Source organism: Saimiri boliviensis, chromosome 9, assembly GCF_048565385.1.
Source record: "Saimiri boliviensis isolate mSaiBol1 chromosome 9, mSaiBol1.pri, whole genome shotgun sequence".
Classification (NCBI taxonomy): Eukaryota; Metazoa; Chordata; class Mammalia; order Primates; family Cebidae; genus Saimiri; species Saimiri boliviensis.
In genome coordinates this window covers 73751453-73769883 of record NC_133457.1, presented here as the reverse complement: position 1 = coordinate 73769883, position 18431 = coordinate 73751453, and the positions used below count along the sequence as shown (strand labels likewise).

At 49.3% G+C, this 18431-nt stretch overlaps 1 protein-coding gene across 1 annotated transcript; it reads right to left on the bottom strand.

Moving 5' to 3' along the window:
• Positions 1 to 1231: 1231 nt before the first annotated feature.
• Positions 1232 to 7388, bottom strand: CST5 (cystatin D). The gene is made up of 4 exons (XM_010330781.2): positions 7158 to 7388; positions 5226 to 5339; positions 3924 to 3999; positions 1232 to 1401 (listed from the first exon to the last, which is right to left on the bottom strand). Exons 1-4 carry the CDS (start codon positions 7386 to 7388, stop codon positions 1232 to 1234), a joined length of 591 nt encoding a protein of 196 aa, XP_010329083.2.
• Between the last annotated feature and the right edge of the window lie 11043 nt (positions 7389 to 18431).

Sequence of the window (18431 nt, the reverse complement as noted above, 5' to 3'; positions counted from 1 at the left end):
GCATCTAGGAGTTGGTTAAGAGCCGCTTGCTGGGTAACAATTTGTGCTCCACATGGGGGCATGTGAAAATCTATCCCCCTTGCCGTATGCATATCTTACTAGCCAATAATTACATAACATAATGCAGGGTTCAATGTCACTTTTCAAATACCCTTTTTCATTTATTTCTTAAATGACCATGTGCAATAATGGTTATAATTCTTCCCATTGGACACACGAGTTAACTGAGTCTCCTAGAGATTACTGCACCCCTTGCTCTCTCAGTGGGACTCCTTCCCCCAGTTTTCCCTTCACCAGTGAGACTTGGTTCTCTCAGCTGCTGGGAGTGTGGCCACTGAGGGTTCACAGCTGAGTCCTTCTGCCGGCATTGATGTGAGTCGAAGGAACCCCCTTTGTCCAAGTTCATGCCCCTCCTGGAATTGCCTATTTTGAATAGGTCTATATGGGGCTACAAAGTGTTGACTCTTTTGCCCACTACCACTCTGAGGCCATTCCCATTGCAGAGCTCCCCATGGGCCTGGGTGTGGCCTCTGCTGAGCAGCACCCAGCCTGATTTCCCCATTCCACATCCCTGCTTCCCCAGCACATGCGTCAGTGAGCCTCTTGCCCATGAATCTCCATCTGAGTCTGTTTCCAGTAACGCTAACCTAGAGCTGATAGAGTCAGGACCCACACAGCAAATATCCTGCCTTTTTAACTGCAGTGCGTCTCAGGTCTGTGAACGTTTGGAACATTTTTGTTTAGAGATTGGTTATCTCCCTTCCACAGATGATCCAGAGGTTCTCACACCTGAGACCTGCTGAAGAAAACCAATGCTTCATTTGGAAAGTTACTTGTTCTCAAAACCCTCTTACTCAGTTGGATCTCTTTTCCCCTTCTCATCCTTAGTGAAACACAAACCAAAATGTCCATCTGTATTGGACTTGCTGAAATATTTTCACTCACATAATTTTATTTGATCCACCTGATGAGGAAGGTTGGGGAGGTACCAGAAACCCCTTGGACTCTTAAGTAAATAAGTAGGAGCTAGCTTGGGGATAAGGTGTCAGGCCATGTAATTTTCAGCTAAATTATGTTCTTGTCACACAGTAAGCTTCATTTACCACCCTGGCTCTGGGACTGACACTTAGTGATGTGTCAGCTCTATTGCTCCTAGGAGCATCCTGGCTGCAGGTAACTGGGCTCCTCAGAAACAGTGGCCGCCTTGCCCATGATGCCCACTGGTCATTTATCAAAGGCCGTGGGGGTGGTGGTCACAGAGTTGGTGCAGTGTCCTCAGCAGGGGCTCAGGTGGTTTCCTTCCATCTTCTCCATCGTTCTTTGAGCTCTTGTTCTTGAGCACACTGCTCATGAGTGAAAGGCGGACACCATAGCCCGAGGCATCCTGTCCCACACTACAGCCTGAGAGGTGAGGAGCAGGAGCAGGGGGAGGTCACAGGGCATGAGAGGAGGGTGGGGAGAGAGACAGTGAGAGAGAGACACAGAGAAAGAGAACTCTCTTCAGAGGACTTTTCTCTGTTTATCCAGCAGATACTCCTTAGTAGCAACCTGCAGAGTGATTGGCAGCTGTTGGCTGGACCTGAGCTGTATTTCCGCAGGGGAGAGGAAGGCTGGGAAGTTCATTGCCGGATACTTTTAGTCTTTGCACTCAGGAGCAGGCAGGAGGAAGGGAATTGACAACAGCTGGTCAGGTTTCCAGAACAAAGTCCCTTAATATGGGAGTTCATCGAGAGCTTGTAGAAACTCCATTGTTCTCTGAAGCTTATGAATGTGTTTATGTAGGAGTGTGCACACACACACACCATTTCTAGAACATTCATCAGATTGCTAATGAGATCAGTGGCTGCACACCATTTCAGCGTTTGCTTATGGGTGCTGACATGTGGATGTAATGCTCTGGGCTTGTGCGGAAGTTAGATGCATACCAACCTCTTCATGGTGGTTTCTTACTTTCCATGTAACTGAACAGCAGCAGGCTACCTCCTCCTTACATTCAATGGGAGTAGAATACAGGAGGATGAAAGTGATGGAGCACTCTAAAGCCGGCTCGAGTCTCCCTGTGAATTGCAATCATTGTGTCCACAGGAACGGTGAACTTTGCTAGCAAATGCTCCTTAGGGAATGTGAGCGAACATTCCTTCTCTTTTCCCCAGGAGCTCACAGTTTAGCTGAGAGAGGATCTACCATTCAGTGTCATGAAAAAAAAAAAAAAAAAAAAGGAAAAAAGCGTTGAATACCAAATGGCTGTTGCCACTCAGGGAGCAGGGGGAAACCCCTTACGCTGAAAATCAACTCCTGATTCACTTGAAGTTAACGTGCTACTGACATATGCAGGCATATCAACCACACCGATAGACATTCAGCCATAGCATTTGTTAGTTTTTAAAATGCAGACATAGGGAGGAGACAATGAAAAACAACCTGGCTGAAAAACTACTGTGGTCGTGGAGAGGAAATGGAAGCAGATGCTCCCCACTCTCCCTGCCAGACCCCCCTCCTCCTGGCTTCCTAGGCATGGCACATGGGGTGTTGGCCTCAGGGCTGTTTCAGCAGCTTCCCCTTCGTCATTTCCCCCTCACTGTTCATGGCAGCCATGCTTGGTCAATGCAGCTCTGAGTGGGGAAGGTATTTCAGAGCCCTGGGCCAGAGGCACCTGCACTGAGGGCTGCACCCCCTCTTTTTGAACTAAAATAGCAAAGAGAAGGGCCACGTGGGCCGGAGCCACGTGTCTTAGGACTGTGACCTAAGCCTCCTGCTTGAGGTACAGATATCTACTATTCCATGAATGATGCTGACATGAAGGAGATGTCTTTGATTAATTGAAACATCCTCCTTGGAAAAAACCAGTCCACTGCATGCCAGTCCCATTTGTGTTTTAACTTCTCTATCCTTAATATTAAGTTTGACACAAGGACTTTTTAAAACTTCAAGTCCAGAGAATGGGTCGGTGGGTGTGAATTGCCAAAACCCTCCTAGGGCACACCCACCTATCCTGGAGCATACCCTCCCAGGACGGATGAGAGCCAGTGCTGCCTTCTCTGTGTGATCTTGCCCGTCTCTGATCTGGTCGGCATTCTCCCCATCAGTTTGCACACACACACACACACACACACACACACACACACACATACGCACGCACACATACACTCTTTTGGACTTTGTTTCCATGTAAGGGCCCAGTCTCCTGTGGAAAGAAGCAGACATCGATCGCTATGTATTTAGTGTCTAGGGGACTGGATGAGGGAAGCTGAGTCCCTGGAGTCTGCTCAACTCTGCAGGCACAGATGGAATCCACAGCCTGGCTAGCTCCACCGAGGCCTGGCCCCTGCCTGTGGACACAGCCAGCCCCTCCTCCTGGTCTCACCAGGAGCTCAGACCAAAGCAGCAGCCCAGCTTCCGGGGCAGCAGCCTGGGCGCCCGTCTCTCCCTGACCCCTCACCAGGGGCTGCTGCGGCTGAAGGCCTGGGTCCCTAGCCCCTGGCTGCTCTCTCCCTGTTCTGAGGCTCAGGTCTCCTAAAGCCACGCAGCTCCTCGGATGGCCTTGCTGTGGCTGCCTCAGCTCCCAGACGCTCCTCTGATCTCCACACCAGCAGAACAAGGAGGCTTCACGAGGGAACGATGGACACCCCGCCTGCGTGCACATGCCCAGACAGCCAAGAACTCAGAGCGAGGCGATGCTACTGTTTTATTGCAGGAGGTGGGGGGAGGTGTGCGCTGCACACAGGGGCTGTGAGAAGCTAGAAGGAAGGAGGGAGGGCAGCACCCCCTGCCGAGCCACAGAGGCCTCCTGCCGCCTTCTCTGTCTCCTGGTGCAGGTGTGGGGAGACCTTCCCCAGAGTGGGGGCCCCTAGTCCAGGGGTGGGAGACTACAGGGGTGGGAGTAGGCGGTGGTCGGTGCAGCTGGTCTGGCACAGATCCCTAGCCTTTTCGGCACTTGTAGCTCACCATGGAAATTTTATCCTCCCAAGGAACTTCGTAGATCTGGAAAGAGCAGAACTCCTGGGAAAAGAAAGAGAGAATCAGTGTGGGTTACAGTTAAAGCAAAAGATGCCCAGGAACAGGACATCAGAATGGGGGTGAGAATGGATGGAGACGAGATACTGAGCCCCCCACCGACCCACCCCTGCCAGGTTCCTGGGCACCGAGCCCAACTGGGCAGTGACTGTTTGATTGCCCCTCCCAAGGCTCCAGGTCCCCAGGTGGCACTGGGCCCTCACCCAGCCCGCAGGATTCCTGCCCCAGCACAGCTCTGTGAGGAGCAGCCTGTGCAAGGCCTCGGGAGCCCCAAGGGTGCAGGGCAGGGGGAAGCGGCTCACTGCCCCCAGCTCCTTCCACCTCCAGCACCCAGGCCCGCACTAAGAGGGGATGGAGGGAAGAACCCAGGGAACTGGAAATTGCAACTCAAAGTGCCCGAGGTGACAAGGAGATGACAAGGACCGTGTGGCTCTCCCCTGAGCAAAGACCTGAGAAGAAATCCCGGGTCTTTGGAGAGGCTGGTGTTGGGTGAGCTGGGGCAGGTCCAGGGTTTCTCAGCTAACAGGCATTTAATTCCCTCTAATATGCGCAGTTTGGCTGTGGCTACTGGCAGGGGCCTGAGGCTGGAATTAGACAGAGCCCTTTCTCTCTTCCCAGATCCCAGCACTGCAACTGCCTCTTCCCAGAACCCAGCCCGGCACCTGCCTCCTCCACCCCAGCAGGCAACACCCACAGCACACAGGGTGGAGCTCCCACTCCCCCCATTTCCAAACTAAAGCCCGCTTAGCAAATCAAATTCATCACCCTGCCCTACACCACTCCATCTGCACACACAAGCATCTACATAAGCTCACACCAACCCTCACCCACAATAATCTGTATGTGAACCCAAATACTCCACACATCCACACACATGTGCATACACACTCCTGTGCACCTTCCTCATGTGTGTACACACACACACCTTTCCACATGCATACCCATATGTGCATACCACCCCACACATACATTCATGCACACACAAAACTCCATATGCACAAACGCATTTTTTTCACTTCACAATACACATCTGCACATGTGTGCCAAACACACATGCATCTACCTATGCACATGAACACATCATTGCATGCATGGCTCTGCAGAGATCTGCACGTGTGCACACATACCCTCCTGAACGTGTGCAGTACAGGCACACACTCGCACACACTGCTCTGCATGCTTGTTGCCCCTGACCCACATCAGGCACGTACCTCTTTCAGTTCTGGCTGGTCATTGAAGGGACAGTTGTCCAAGTTGGGCTGGGACTTGGTGCATGTAGTTCTAGCAAACTTCACATTGAAGAAATAGTTCATCCCACCCACGATCTACAAGCAAGGAAGAGCAGGAGGCAGGGACAGCATGCTGTCAGTTTCACGCGCACACAGGCACTTCAATGTGACTGAGTCACTGGGCTTGCCTGGGGCTTCATGCTGCCCACACTGTCACCCAAAAGGCACACGAGCCACTTTCTCCTGCTGGCTGGCAGGGGTACTGTGTCCCAGGTCTCCCTGGTAACTTCTTTTCTCTGAGTAACTCATAATGTCTCATGCAGCCCAGTAGGAGGAGAATCAGAAGCAGGTCAGATGAAAAGCCAGGACCTAAACCCCCCTTCACTGGACTCAGTAACAGAAGGCACAGCTCTGGGCAGCCAGCCGGGGTGGGACAAAGAAACAGCCCTGGCACCAGGTGTTCAGGGCAGGGTCTAAGCCTCAAGAGAATGCTCCTTCCCACGGCAAAGGATTAACTGAATTCTGCTCCCTGTGCTCAGGGAGCAGGGACACTGAAGCTATCCCAGGAAGGCTGTCACCTGCATGCCAGGAGCTAACTTCCAGCTCATTCAGCCCATAGAACACCTCATTCCCTCTATTAACCCAGATTTATTTACAGCTCATTTACAGCAGGAAATAAGAGGCTTCACATACTTGGATGTTTTGGGCCAATGAGAAAGAGACTGCCTCCCTAGCGCCCGCATTCCAGGTGTGATTTTGGCAGTATTTCTAAAGTGAGTCACATGTCTCACAGTTGCGACTTCAGTAGAAAACTGAGTCCTTTCTCTGCACAGTGCCACCCCCAGACATGACCTGTCACAACTGTGGCAAAGCATATGATGAGTGTGGAAAGTAAAAAGTCCTCATCAGAGTTTCCTTTCTTGTTAAAGAATGAACAATAAATGTCAGAAATAGTTTCTTTTAAAGACTAACTTCAAAGCCTCCGTGTGTGTGTGTGTGTGTGTGTATGTGTGTGTGTATTTGCTAATAACTCTTTGTTAAGCCCTATCCTATGTAGCTGTTAGATACAAAACATAAATACACTCTATGTCCTTGTACTTTAACCAACATATTTGTTCTGAACATGCTCAGGCAGGTCCCAGCTCGCAGCCCATGCCCCTTCCTTACTTAGAAATGTTATTACCTTTCTAAGTCCTTGCACAAGCAACTTCGTCTTTTCCTTTGTTCTACGTTGCTTTTACCTATTTAAGAAAGTTGTAAATTGCCAGCCACTCAAGTTTAGCTTAGACTGTGAAGTCCAGCGCGCACCAACAAAGATAAGATACGGTGGTAAAGACCCAGTGTGTAAAAGATAAATATTCCTGCCTTTCCTTTGTTTAGTGTGCTCTCGTGGCAAGATTGCTGATGAGTAGCACCCTTTCTGCAGAAAGTAAAATTGCCTTACTGATAAAACTTTTTGTCTAAATGCGAATTTGTCCTTGCAGCACCTAAGAACAAGCTGTGCCCAGGGTGTGACTTGAAGAGAGAAGCACGGATATGCAAGACAAAGGGCCAGGCTCCCGTGTGGCCCCTGTGGAGAGGACTCAGGGAGAAGGATGAGCCTTATGGCCTGGATCTCATCCTGAGCAGTGCCAAGCCCACCCAGAGTTGGTATAGTCCCATCTGCACCTGTTGGACCCTGGCAAATGTCAACACCATGGCACAGACACAGTGGCTGCTGTAGGTTAAAGAAGGCTGAGGGGACAAGACAGGGCTGAACTCATGCCCTCATGTCCCAGGAACGTCCTAGGGCATGAAGGCTGGCAGTGGACAGTCAGGGAAAGCTGAATGAGTCTAAGCTTTAGTTAATGTTGATTTGGGGGGAATGCTCTCATGGGTGGGACTTAGGACCCCTGGGGTGGGGACAGCACCCACCTGCTTTTCGGCAGCCATCACCTGACGGGGGCGGCTGTAGTACTCATCCTGACTGTCCTTGTTGTATTCGCTAATGGCGAAGTCCAGGGCACGCTGCACACTCTTGTCATTGAGGTCTGCTGCATGGACGCCACCTAACACGGCCATCCCAGCTTGGGCTGAGGCACTCCCAGCCACGGCCATCATCAAGGCAGTCAGCAGCAGCAGTGGGGTGTTCAGGGGCCAGGCCATGGTCTGCTGGGACACAGAGCAAGGAGCTGGAGCTCCCTGAGAGCAAAGAAGCATGGGCCTGAGGCAGGAAGCCCAGGCCAGAAGGCAGTTGTGCTTTTATCCTGCTTGGGTGCACCAGCCCCACCTGCTCCCTGGCCCTGCCCCTGGCTTCTCCTCCTCTTTCTACCCCTCCTCCTCTGTCTGTATCTCCCATTCCATCCCCAACCACTTCCCTCTCTCCCTAAGTTACCTTTGCTCCTTCCATACCTCCTTCTCCTCCTCGTCCTCACTCCTGTCCTCACTGCAACCTCCCCCAGCCCTGCCCCTCTTCCCCAGTGCTCAAAAACTTGGCTCACCCTGGACTCCAGAGAGGTGACACTGCTCCCCAGGCTGCGAAACCTGATGACCGCCTATTTCCTCAGGAAAGAGAGAAATACAGGGCTTGGTCTCCTAAGGCTTCAGTTGTGAAGGGTATCCAAGAGCACATGGTCACGGTCTGGGAATTCCTGGAGCAGGGAACCTGCTTCAGAAGCTCCAGGATGACCTTGCCCATGCACTGATCTAGGGAACTTCTTTGCCAAACATACAGTAATCAACTTTTGGAAAAAAGGTCATTGGGTTCTCTTGTCATAACTCATCATTATTCAAGAAACAAACCTGTCACCAGCTTCCCCCTGCACCAGGCAGTCTGGACAATGGAGCCATGGATATAATATTTCAGAGCTGCTGCCCAACAGAGAGCAAAGCCCAGGGGCAACTAAAACTTTCTGGGAGACACATTTGAAAAGGTTAAATGGTACAGCTGAAAGTCATTTTAGTATTTTAATGTTAACCTAATATATCCAAAATACTTTCAACACATAAGAATTATTCTTAAGGAGCTAGTTAACATTCTTTTGTGTCTGCGGAATGTCTTGAAGTTCCCTGTGTATTTTTTACAGTTAGACCAAGCGTCATTTTGGACTGGCCCCATTTTAAGTGCCCTGTTGCCACGAGTGGCTGCGGTGGCTGTGGTACTGCATAGCCCAGCCCCTTAGGGTATGTGGGAGGACAGGGAGTGGTCATCAATAATTTAGATTAGGGAATTATAGTCATTCAGTTAGACAGAGATGGGTGCCACTGGACCCTGGTCAGGGAGGTCTCTATGAGAGACCTCCCTGGAGAGGAGGAAAGGTTGAGAAGCTCCAGGCAGCCGAAACAGCCAGTGCAAAGCCCTGAGTTGGGGCTGGGCGGGCCTGTTCCAGGAAGAGGAAGCTCCTGGAGGGGGTGTGAGCAGGGAAGGGAGTGACCTGGAATCTCACCATGACTGTAGCTGGAGCCAGGTGGAAGGTGCAGGGACACTCCTGGAAGACAGTGGGGGTGTCAGAAGAAGGAGCCGCATCTGCAGGATCAATGTGGGAGCCCACGGGCTTCTCTTGCTCCTCCCCTCTGGGAGCCATGCTGCCGGTGCTGGTCCTCTGTGCACTGCTTGGAAAACTCATGTAATATTTTTAAAATCACTTTGAATAAGGTAGAATTTATATACAATAAAATGCCTAATTGTATGTGTCTGACCTGAGAGATTTCATAAATGCGTACACCCATGTTACCACTTTGTCTAGACCTGTAACTTCTGCCTCGCCCCACATGCGGTCCTCCTGCCTCTGCAGCCCACCCTCGTGCCCACCCCACCCTGGCAGCGCCCATCTGGCCCTGCAGACTGCGTTGTCGCCTGTCCTTAGCTTCCCAGGAATGAGTCCTGCAGTCCGAGCCCCGGGTGTCTTTGTCCTTTGCTCAGCGTGGCTTTCCAGCAGCCCCTGAGTTGCTTCATTGTGAGGATTGTGAGTTCTCCTTCTCCCCAGACCGAGGACGTGGCCAGCTGCGTGCCCTGTTGGTTGTCAGAGCCCCCAGCTCGCGAGGCTGTGGGCCTGGGCTGGAATGTGACTCCAGGAGTGGGGAGGTGGGGCTCTGAGCAGACAGCTGCTCCTCGTGTTGTCTCAACCTCACCCTGCAGGCCTGAAGGTGACCCTGTGGCAAACACCCTTATGGTGAGGTGGCAGGCTTGACCAGAAACACCCAGAAACCCTGGGCCTTTGCAGGGCACCCAGAGGACTCTCCTGGGAGTGGTGGAGATTGAGGGTCGGCCAGCGTCTGCCCGGACCTGCTGTGATCCTGGGGCTCGGCCATGGCCAGGCTGGATCGGCAGGAACTCAACAGTGGAAACAACGTTACTGATGGGTTCATGTTCAGTGTTAAAATTGGGGACCTTGTTACCCAAGGCCAAGTGGTCTCATCCCACTGTGAATCCAGCACCCCTAGAAAAGCCATGCACCCCACCAGACACAGCAGGTGTTCCAGGCATGGTGTTTACTGCTGGGAGAGGGAGGGAAGGTCTTCAAACAGGGCTGCACATGATGCCTCCTAGTTAGACAGAAAAATGGGGAGAGATCCCTAGACGGGGAAAGAGAGGATAGCCCCTGGCCAGGTGCTTGTGAGCAGAATGGTCACCTCCCAAGTGTGGGAGTTGGGTCTCCTCTGTGGTCCCCAACTTCCCTGGCCACTGGGGCCGGTGTCTCAGGAGGATGTGTTGTGCAGAGGGTAAGCTGTTATATACATAAACAAGTCTTTCCTGTTTTGTTGTTAGGAAGAAGGTGCAGGTCACCGACATAACAGGCATATGGTAGTGAGTGGAGTGTCCGGTGGGGGCTGGAGTGCTGGCCTGCTTTCCTGTATGTGATGCCACCACCAGTGGTTATCCTCTGCAGGACACTGGAGCGAGCCACAGGGAGGGTCAACTGACCTGATACAGCGACCACTCTAATCTCAGTGGAACAGACCCCCGTGTAGGACATTCTCAGGAGCCACAAGAGATGCATCCAGTATGGGTGATGGAAGTGGAAGGTTAGGGTAGATGGACAGCTGCACTAGCTGCTGGGTGACTTTGGTCAAATGTTTTGCCTTCTCTGTGTCACGTATATGGAAAGGTGAGGTGCTTTGTAAATTGCAGGGTCTAGTGGTTCAAAACTTGCAAGATGTGTTTGATTCTGCAGTGATGCTTAAGCGTGGTTGAAATTTACAGTAGCTCAGTGTTATACTGTACCTTACAGCGACTCTTGAGATTGAGGTGGGAGGATCTCTTGAGCCTAGGTGTTCCAGACCACACTGTGCAACACAGTGAGATCCCATCTCAAAAAAAAAAAAAAAAAAAAAAAAAGAAGAAGAAGAAAAGATGGAGCCTTAGTTGCCATAGCCTACAGCCCAAGGGACGGGCCAGCAGGGACCCAGAGAGAAACAATAGACTCAGGACCAAGCCTGGGGCCTCCAGCACCCTTATAACCTAGAGGAATCCAGCTGCCCAAGAGGGGGCATGTTTCCATTCTACCGGGAGATGAAAGAAAAAACTGTGTTCTCCCAGGCTGCGTGTTTCTTGATCCCATGATTGAATTAGTAGAGTGAGAAATTAGGTGAGTGACAGAAGTTCTCTGTAAAAAATAAACAATAAAGGGGAACACTAAAATAAACACCTAAAGACATAAACATCACCTAATGTACAAGTGGTTAAATCGAGTGGGCCAGGAGTTGAGATTTCGCACATCCAGGTTTGGAACAACTAACAATCAGTGTTGATGATAGGAGTCGAGACTGAGCTGCCACGGGAGTTGGTGTCTTCTTAAAGGGGAAGCCCAGAGCCTCCTTTATGGAGTGCTGGTCATTCTCTGGGGTCAAGTTTGTCCCTTACACACCTTTCCTCCTTCCCACTCCCTGCTCCCAAATGTGGGGGATGTGGGATGCTCCCGGCCTATTGGCCGCCATTACCATCAGATGGTGAGCATCTGAGCTCTGATGAGGACAATGCCATGTTATTATGAACTGTGACACTTGCCAGGAAGCAGGCCAGAAGCCCCTGCAGGAGAAGTGGGGTGCAGAGCCCAGCATCTGAGGTCTGATAGTTTGGCCCTCTATGAGGGGAAGAGAATCCTTGGGCAGTTTAGGCTCAGGGATCAAGGTGTAAATAGCTCTTAGGATTTTAGATGACAGCGTTGCTATTTATTTTCTCAAGGAGTCTGTTCTTCTGAGCAGAGCCAGTGACTGGAGAACCACAGCCAAGCGGAGAGGACGGGGAGAGGTCAGGCTGTTGGATGGTGCATCCAGGAACTTCCCCGACTCCCTGGTCACAGTCTTCAGGGGCCTGGCCCAGAAGAAAACAGATGGCTCTGAAGGGGAAAGCAATCCCGTTGGCATCTCTGAGTCATCAGAGTTTTTTTTCCTCATCCCCATCCGGGTCACGGCTGGAACTTCCCTGTCACTGTTTGCATAACCTTAAATATCATTTCCTTTAGTAGAGTGCAGTGACTGTGGAGAGTGGATCCTGTCCCTGCCTGGAATACTGTTGAACTCCATCACTGGGTGCTGGAGCTGGAGCCAGAGGCCATCAGGACAGGCCTGCCCCCTCCTGTGGCCCTGCCTGCCCTCTCCTCCTGTCACAGAGGAGCTGGATGAAGCCACAGGACTCTCTCTAATGAACCTCCCAGGCTCCTCTGAGCCTTCTTCTCCACTGAGTCTCAACCTGGGTCTCCAGTGCATTGCCCAGTTTTAGAAAAGAATCCTGCTAAATCATTCTCGGGAGAATCCTGCTCTTCTCGGCATCTGATCACTGCTGACATCTGATCAACTCCTCATCCCTCACCTTTGATGTCTAAGGCTATGTCCTGCCTTTAGCAAGAGTCCTATTTGGTCAGTTCAGCCAGAAACCCCTGCCTTTGAGGTCTCTGCTTAGTAATTGTTTCCTCACTTTCTGCCACTCCCTGCTCCTTGGCTATAAATCCCCCCTTGCTCTTTTCCTGTTTGGACTTGAGTTCACGCTACCTTACTGTGAGAGTGTTGACCCTATTGCAATTGTCTTGAGTTATCCCAACCAAGGCCAGTCTTCCAGCAGTGAAGCTCCTCAGCCCCCTGTCCATGACATCATCACTGGACTTCTTGCTGGCACCACCCAGTTCTGCATGTCTATTGCTACAATCATCATTTTGCCCACAGACCTGTCCCCCATGGAGAGCGTCTAACGTAGGTTGGATTCGGAAGGAAGGGACTGCCCTCCACATGTCCCATGGCAGTTGCAGACACCAGCAGAAACCACGCAGTCTGTGGAGGAGGAGATTTGCCCTCTCTGGACCCTACATAGGGTGGACTGTGGCTCTGCTGGGAGAGGTGTTCAGATCATCCTGTGTGCGTCAGTCACCTGTTGCTGCATCAGAAGCCACCCAGAATCTTCCTGACTGAAAGCCACAGGATGTGTGGATTCTCACACCTCTGGAGCAGTCAGAGGCTCTTCCGCTGGTCTTGCTGGGTTCACTGGGGGGCGGCATTCAGGTGGGGTAAGCTGGAAATGTGCTCAGCAGTATGAGAGAGACTGTGTGTATATGAGAGATTCTCTCTGTGTGTGAAACTGTGTATTTGTGTGTGACTGTGTGTGTGCATGTACTTGGACAAGTGGCGAGGTATCAATCCCTCCTTGGGAGTCTGAGCTATCAAGTTGCCCACTGCTAGTCCCCCAGTGAGCGTGGTTTATCCCCATTCAGCAGCTCCTGCACCCCTCTAGAGCACTCCATTGCCCTTCTCTAGGGTCTCTGAGTTTGCACTGCAGGATATGTTATGATTCTCAGGAACTCAGCAACACCAGATTCTTCCTAGGGTAGCAGCGCAGTGGAGATGCTCCCACTTTGCCTCCTCTGCTATCTTCCTTTGGGCACACCCTATGCCAAGGCATCCTCTATTCATGAGACTCCCAGGCGAGGAAGGAAAGTACACGATGTTTATCAACCATCTCTGCGCCTCTTTCTGTGCTTCCTGTGTTCTAGACAGGGGCACACTGTCTGTTTGCTCAATGCTGTGGTACCAGCCCTAGCACAGGGTTCAGTAAGGAATTAGTTGAGTGAATTAATGAATCCTCCAACAGTCTTTATGAAAGGTGTTTCTATATTTTGCAGATGAGGAATCTGCAACAAAAAGCTTCAGGACAGCGTCTGATGCAAGCGCACAGGACCACACACTGATGTCATCACTGCTGAGCCCTGCCTGGGATCTTGGAGCTCTCCAGCAATGTCTCCTTCCTAAGGGTGGGTGTTGGGTGCATGTGTTCATTCGGTCAAAAAAGAGGTATGGTGTGCCTGCTGTATGTCAAGAATTATCTTCTCATCAGCAAGCATACTCCTCTCTATTTGGGGATATATGAAGAACAAAATGACAATGTGTCCAACGTTCTTGCCAGTCTTCTTGACACAGAGAAGCTCTGGAGAAAAGGTGACAGTGTTGCTGTTAGAGGCTCTGCTGGCTGGGTCCCAGGACACTTCTTCTGGGACACTCTGTGCTTCCTGTCTCTCTTTCCAGGGTGATTTCTTATCCTTCCCCAATTGCATCTTGATATTTTCTCACAAGGTTTTGTCATTTTTCAAATGATCCAAAGGTCATCCTAACTCTTGCAATTAGAAGTGCCAGTTGTAATAAATAGTTGTAGAATTATCACAACCTCATGGGTGCTACTGGCAGATGTTCACATGACATTATCTCGTTCCCACTGAAAAAGTCTCTGATACACCCATAAAGGCATTTCATCCAATATGCATATTCGGTGCCTTCTATGGTCCAGAGATTGTTCATAGACATTTGACAGAGAATAGGATGAATACAGTATTGCCTTTACCTGGCTTGTAGACAAATAATGTCCTACCTAAAAAGAGAGACCCGGAAAGACCTCTCTGAGGATGCGACTTGGGAGCTGCATGCTGCAGGAGGAGAAGCAGCCACCTGCAGAAACCCAAGGGAGAAGGTTTTCTGGCAAAAAAGCAGCATGAACTTACCCTGAGGGAGAAAGGATCTCAAGTGGAAACTCCTGAATTGAGAGTCAGGGACCAGCAGGCAGGAGAGGTACAAAGACTGGCTTTGGTAATGAGCAGATGTTAGTTCCTGCCAGACCATATTCATTATGCTGAAGAATTTACATTTTATTCCAAGGGTAATGAGAAGCCTTTGAAGGGTTTTACCAGGACATGACGTGACACCTTATATGTTATTAGAAGACTGGCATAGCCACAGGGAGGGAACAGGTTTTTAGTCAGTTAGAATGGGAGGGTGGAGAGCAGTCAGGAGGACATTACAGTTGTCCAGGAAAGGGAGGACAGTGACCTGTCCCTGCAGGGGCTGGGAGGGGAGGTGGCTCGCAGGAGGCTCAGGATGGCTGTAAGGGGTGGTGAGACAGGACTTGCTGAGGGCTGGGGTGAGGGCACAGTGGGCAGGAAAGAATGGAACTTCAGCCCTGGTCTGAGCATGTGGCATGGTAATTATTGAAATTATTGAACTAGAGGAGACATGAGGATGAGCAGAGTGTCAGGGTCTGGGTCTCAGGAAGGAGCCAAGAGCTGTCCTTAGGAGATTCTTGGCATGTCATGCATGTAAGACTGTGGATCTAAAGTGTCAACCCCTGTGCCCAGCCTAGAGGGGCCAGATTTTATTAGAGTGTAGGAGGGGGTATTCTTCATTTTGCTGATGGACTTCATTATAAATGGTATCACAATGGCTTTTTATTATAAAATGTTTTTAGTACCTTTTTTTTTGCCAGTGATATTTGGAAAAAGAAAACATTAATCATTCTTAATCTCTGAAAGCATGGATCACAGGAGACCACAGTATGTCACTTATGGCATTGAAGATATCTGAGGATGCCTGAGCTGTCTCAGAGTTGGCAGGAATGCGTTGGCACAGGAAGCATTGGCATTTTGCCCTCTGTGGCTGCACTCTTCCTTTCGCCCACTACATAGCCTGGCCTCTAGAAAAACTGAACTCTTTTGATGTTCTCCAGACACATAACTGTCCAGGCTCACATAATTTTGTCAAATGTTTACCTGGAGATGCCCACTCCACCCTATATCTTTGTCTCCACAAATGCTACGTGCTTCTCATGTTTAGGTCTACATAAACCTTGTCTATGAATCCCTCTCTGGTCCATGTAGCCCGCCAGGTGTGACCCTTTTGATTTTGGGGTGTTACAGCACTTTTATGTGCACCAGAGGAATTTTCTATCCTTCTCATAGGGTGGTTCCTACATGTGTGTCTATTTCTGTCACCACCAGGCCACGAGGTCCTAGAGGATAAAGACTGAGTCTCCTTCCCCATGTGATTTACCTCCCGGAGATCACTAAAATATTCACAAACCAAAACTAGCTAACACTAATAATGAACGTAACACTCAATAATGTATTATAATCTCACAATAACTACTTAGTAGGTACTTTTACTGTCTTTGTTTTACAGATGAAGTAACTGAGCCACAGAGATGTTAGGAAAATATGTCAAATTTACACTTTTGTCAAATTTACACTTACAAAATTACACTGCTTGTAAATGGAAGAATCAGGATTTTAACCTGTGTAGTCTGATTCTATGTTATTGCCATGACATGTGTGATGCCTCAGCAGTCTATTCTCAAAACCTCAACATAGAAATTCCATTTGACCCAGAAATCCCATTACTGGCTATATATCCAAAGGATTATAAATCGTTCTATTATAAGAACACATGCCCACGTATGTTCATTGCAGCACTGTTTTCAATAGCAAAGACCTAATTTGTTCCCTAATTTGGGAACCAACCCAAATGCCACCAATGATAGACTGGACAGGGAAAATGTGGCACATATAAACCATGGAATATTATGCAGCCAGAAAAATGATGAGTCCATGTCCTTTGTAGGGATATGGATGAACCTGGAAATCATCATTCTCAGCAAACTGACCCAAGAACAGAAAATCAAACACTGCATGTTCTCACTCAAAGGCAGGTGTTGAACAATGAGAACACGTGGACACAGGGTCAAAGGCAGGTGTTGAACAATGAGAACATGTGGACACAGGGAGGGAAGCATCACACACTGAGGTCTGTGGGGGGGAACTAGGGGAGGGACGGGGGGTTGGGGAGTTGGGGAGGGATGAGATGGGGAGAAATGCCAGATATAGGTGATGAGGAGGAAGGCAGCAAACCACATTGCCATGTATGTACCTATGCAACAATCTTGCATGTTCTTCACATGTACCCCCAAACCTAAAATGCAATAAAATATATATTTAAAAGAAACAAACAAAAAAAAATTTTTTTACATTTGAGAAATTTCATGTTGAGTCACAGCTATGCTACTTTAGAACTGTAGCTCAGTGGATGGGGTCATTTAAAAGGTCAAGGTCATCACCACCTCATATGGAACTTGACAATGATTGACATCCATGTGTCTTGGCCCAGACTCTCCTTTTTGGAATTACCATCTCCTATGTCACCTCATTGATTCCTCTTCATCATTTGTGATTCTGTAGATATTACATCTTCCATAAAGGTGACTGTCTAGATTGACAGAAGAAAACTCTGACAAGAAGATGCAAATGAAAGTGGTTTATTTGGGAGGTAGTCCCAGGACACACTCCTGGGGCACTGAGGAAATGATACAGGGAAGAGAAGGTGGCCAATACAGTAAATGTGAGCTCTCGGGCTACTGCCATGAGCACCCAGAGCTCAGTTCTGCTGGGAACTTTCAGGAGGTTGCATAGAACATGTCTGCTGGTGTCATCCCTTGGATGAAGAATGTGCAGCGCTATTAGCTCTCACACTTACTTGTGCCATGTGCACAGGTCAATTGGTGGGAATGCTGGCAATTGGAATGTGGGCTGCTAAGTGCTGAGGAAGTGAGGACCAACCAAGGGATGTGGGCTTGTCCTCTTCCCCCAGCCCTCTCTGTGGGTTTAGTGCCCTTCTCTGTGCTCTCCAGTGCCCTATTCTCTCCTCTGACTTCCACTTGCCTGTCTACCACCCAAAATTCTAGACTGAACATTCATCAGGTATGGAGGACTTGGCTCTTTTGCTTTCTTTTCTCCAGCACCCGATTTTGTTTCTAGCCTAAAATGTATACCCAACAAAGACAGTAGGAGTAACGAAATTAGTCCCATTTAATGAAAAGTCTTAAAAACTTTCATACATCTTTATTTAAAAACATTAATTTATGGAGAAATTCTCTTGAATAATTAAAAGAAATATTTTATAGAAGTTGGCAGGAACAAAAAATTGCTTTGTGTAACTTGAAAAATCATCTGCAAATATAAAATGCATAAAAGGGAAATGAGAGAGAGGGAAAATGTAATCATCAGCCTAGAGGCCCAAAAGTAAATAAGGTAGAAATGAAAATGAATCACAGGTGCTACAAAGCCTGTTGTTTTCCACTGAACAAGGAATTGGGTAAGAAATGCAGCCAGAAGCCGTGTGCTGGCACCTGAGCAGTTCCAGGTGGGTTCAGGGCAAAATGATCCTCTTGGCACCTTGGTGAATTCTATAAGGGAACGGATGAAAAGTGTGAGTGATCACCCAGGTACCCAGGAATACATGACTGCATAAAGGTAGATAAAATGTTTTTCTGCTGGGCGCAGTGGCTCAAGCCTGTAATCCCAGCACTTTGGGAGGTCGAGGTGGGTGGATCAAGAGGTCAAGAGATCAAGACCATCCTGGTCAACATGGTGAAACCCCATCTCTACTAAAAATACAAAAAATTAGCTGGGCATGGTGGCACATGCCTGTAATCCCAGCTACTTAGGAGGCTGAGGCAGGAGAATTGCCTGAACCCAGGAGGCGGAGGTTGCGGTGAGCCGAGATTGTCCCATTGCACTCTAGCCTGGGTAGCAAGAGTGAAACCGCGTCCCCCCCCAAAAAAAATATTTTTCTGTGTACTTTAAGGAATTTCAAAGATCCTACATTTTATTATACTCTGTTTATGTGATTTCAGGACCCCTATGTCCAAGATGTCCAGAAAAGGGGAAGAGATGAGCAGGGACAAAGAGGGGTCTGAGTTCTGCTTGTGCCTGCTGGTAGCCTAGTGCTGCCTGAAGAATCACAAACATCTGCCAGGTGCTGTTAGGTGGATATCTGTGGTCATCATTAGGGCTGTCTTCTGAGTATTTCAGTTTCTTCCCATGAGTGTAAGACAGGATTGTCCCTCTTCTTCCTTTGATTTTGATGTGGTCATGACTTGCCATGGTCCTGAAGAAGCAGTGAGCT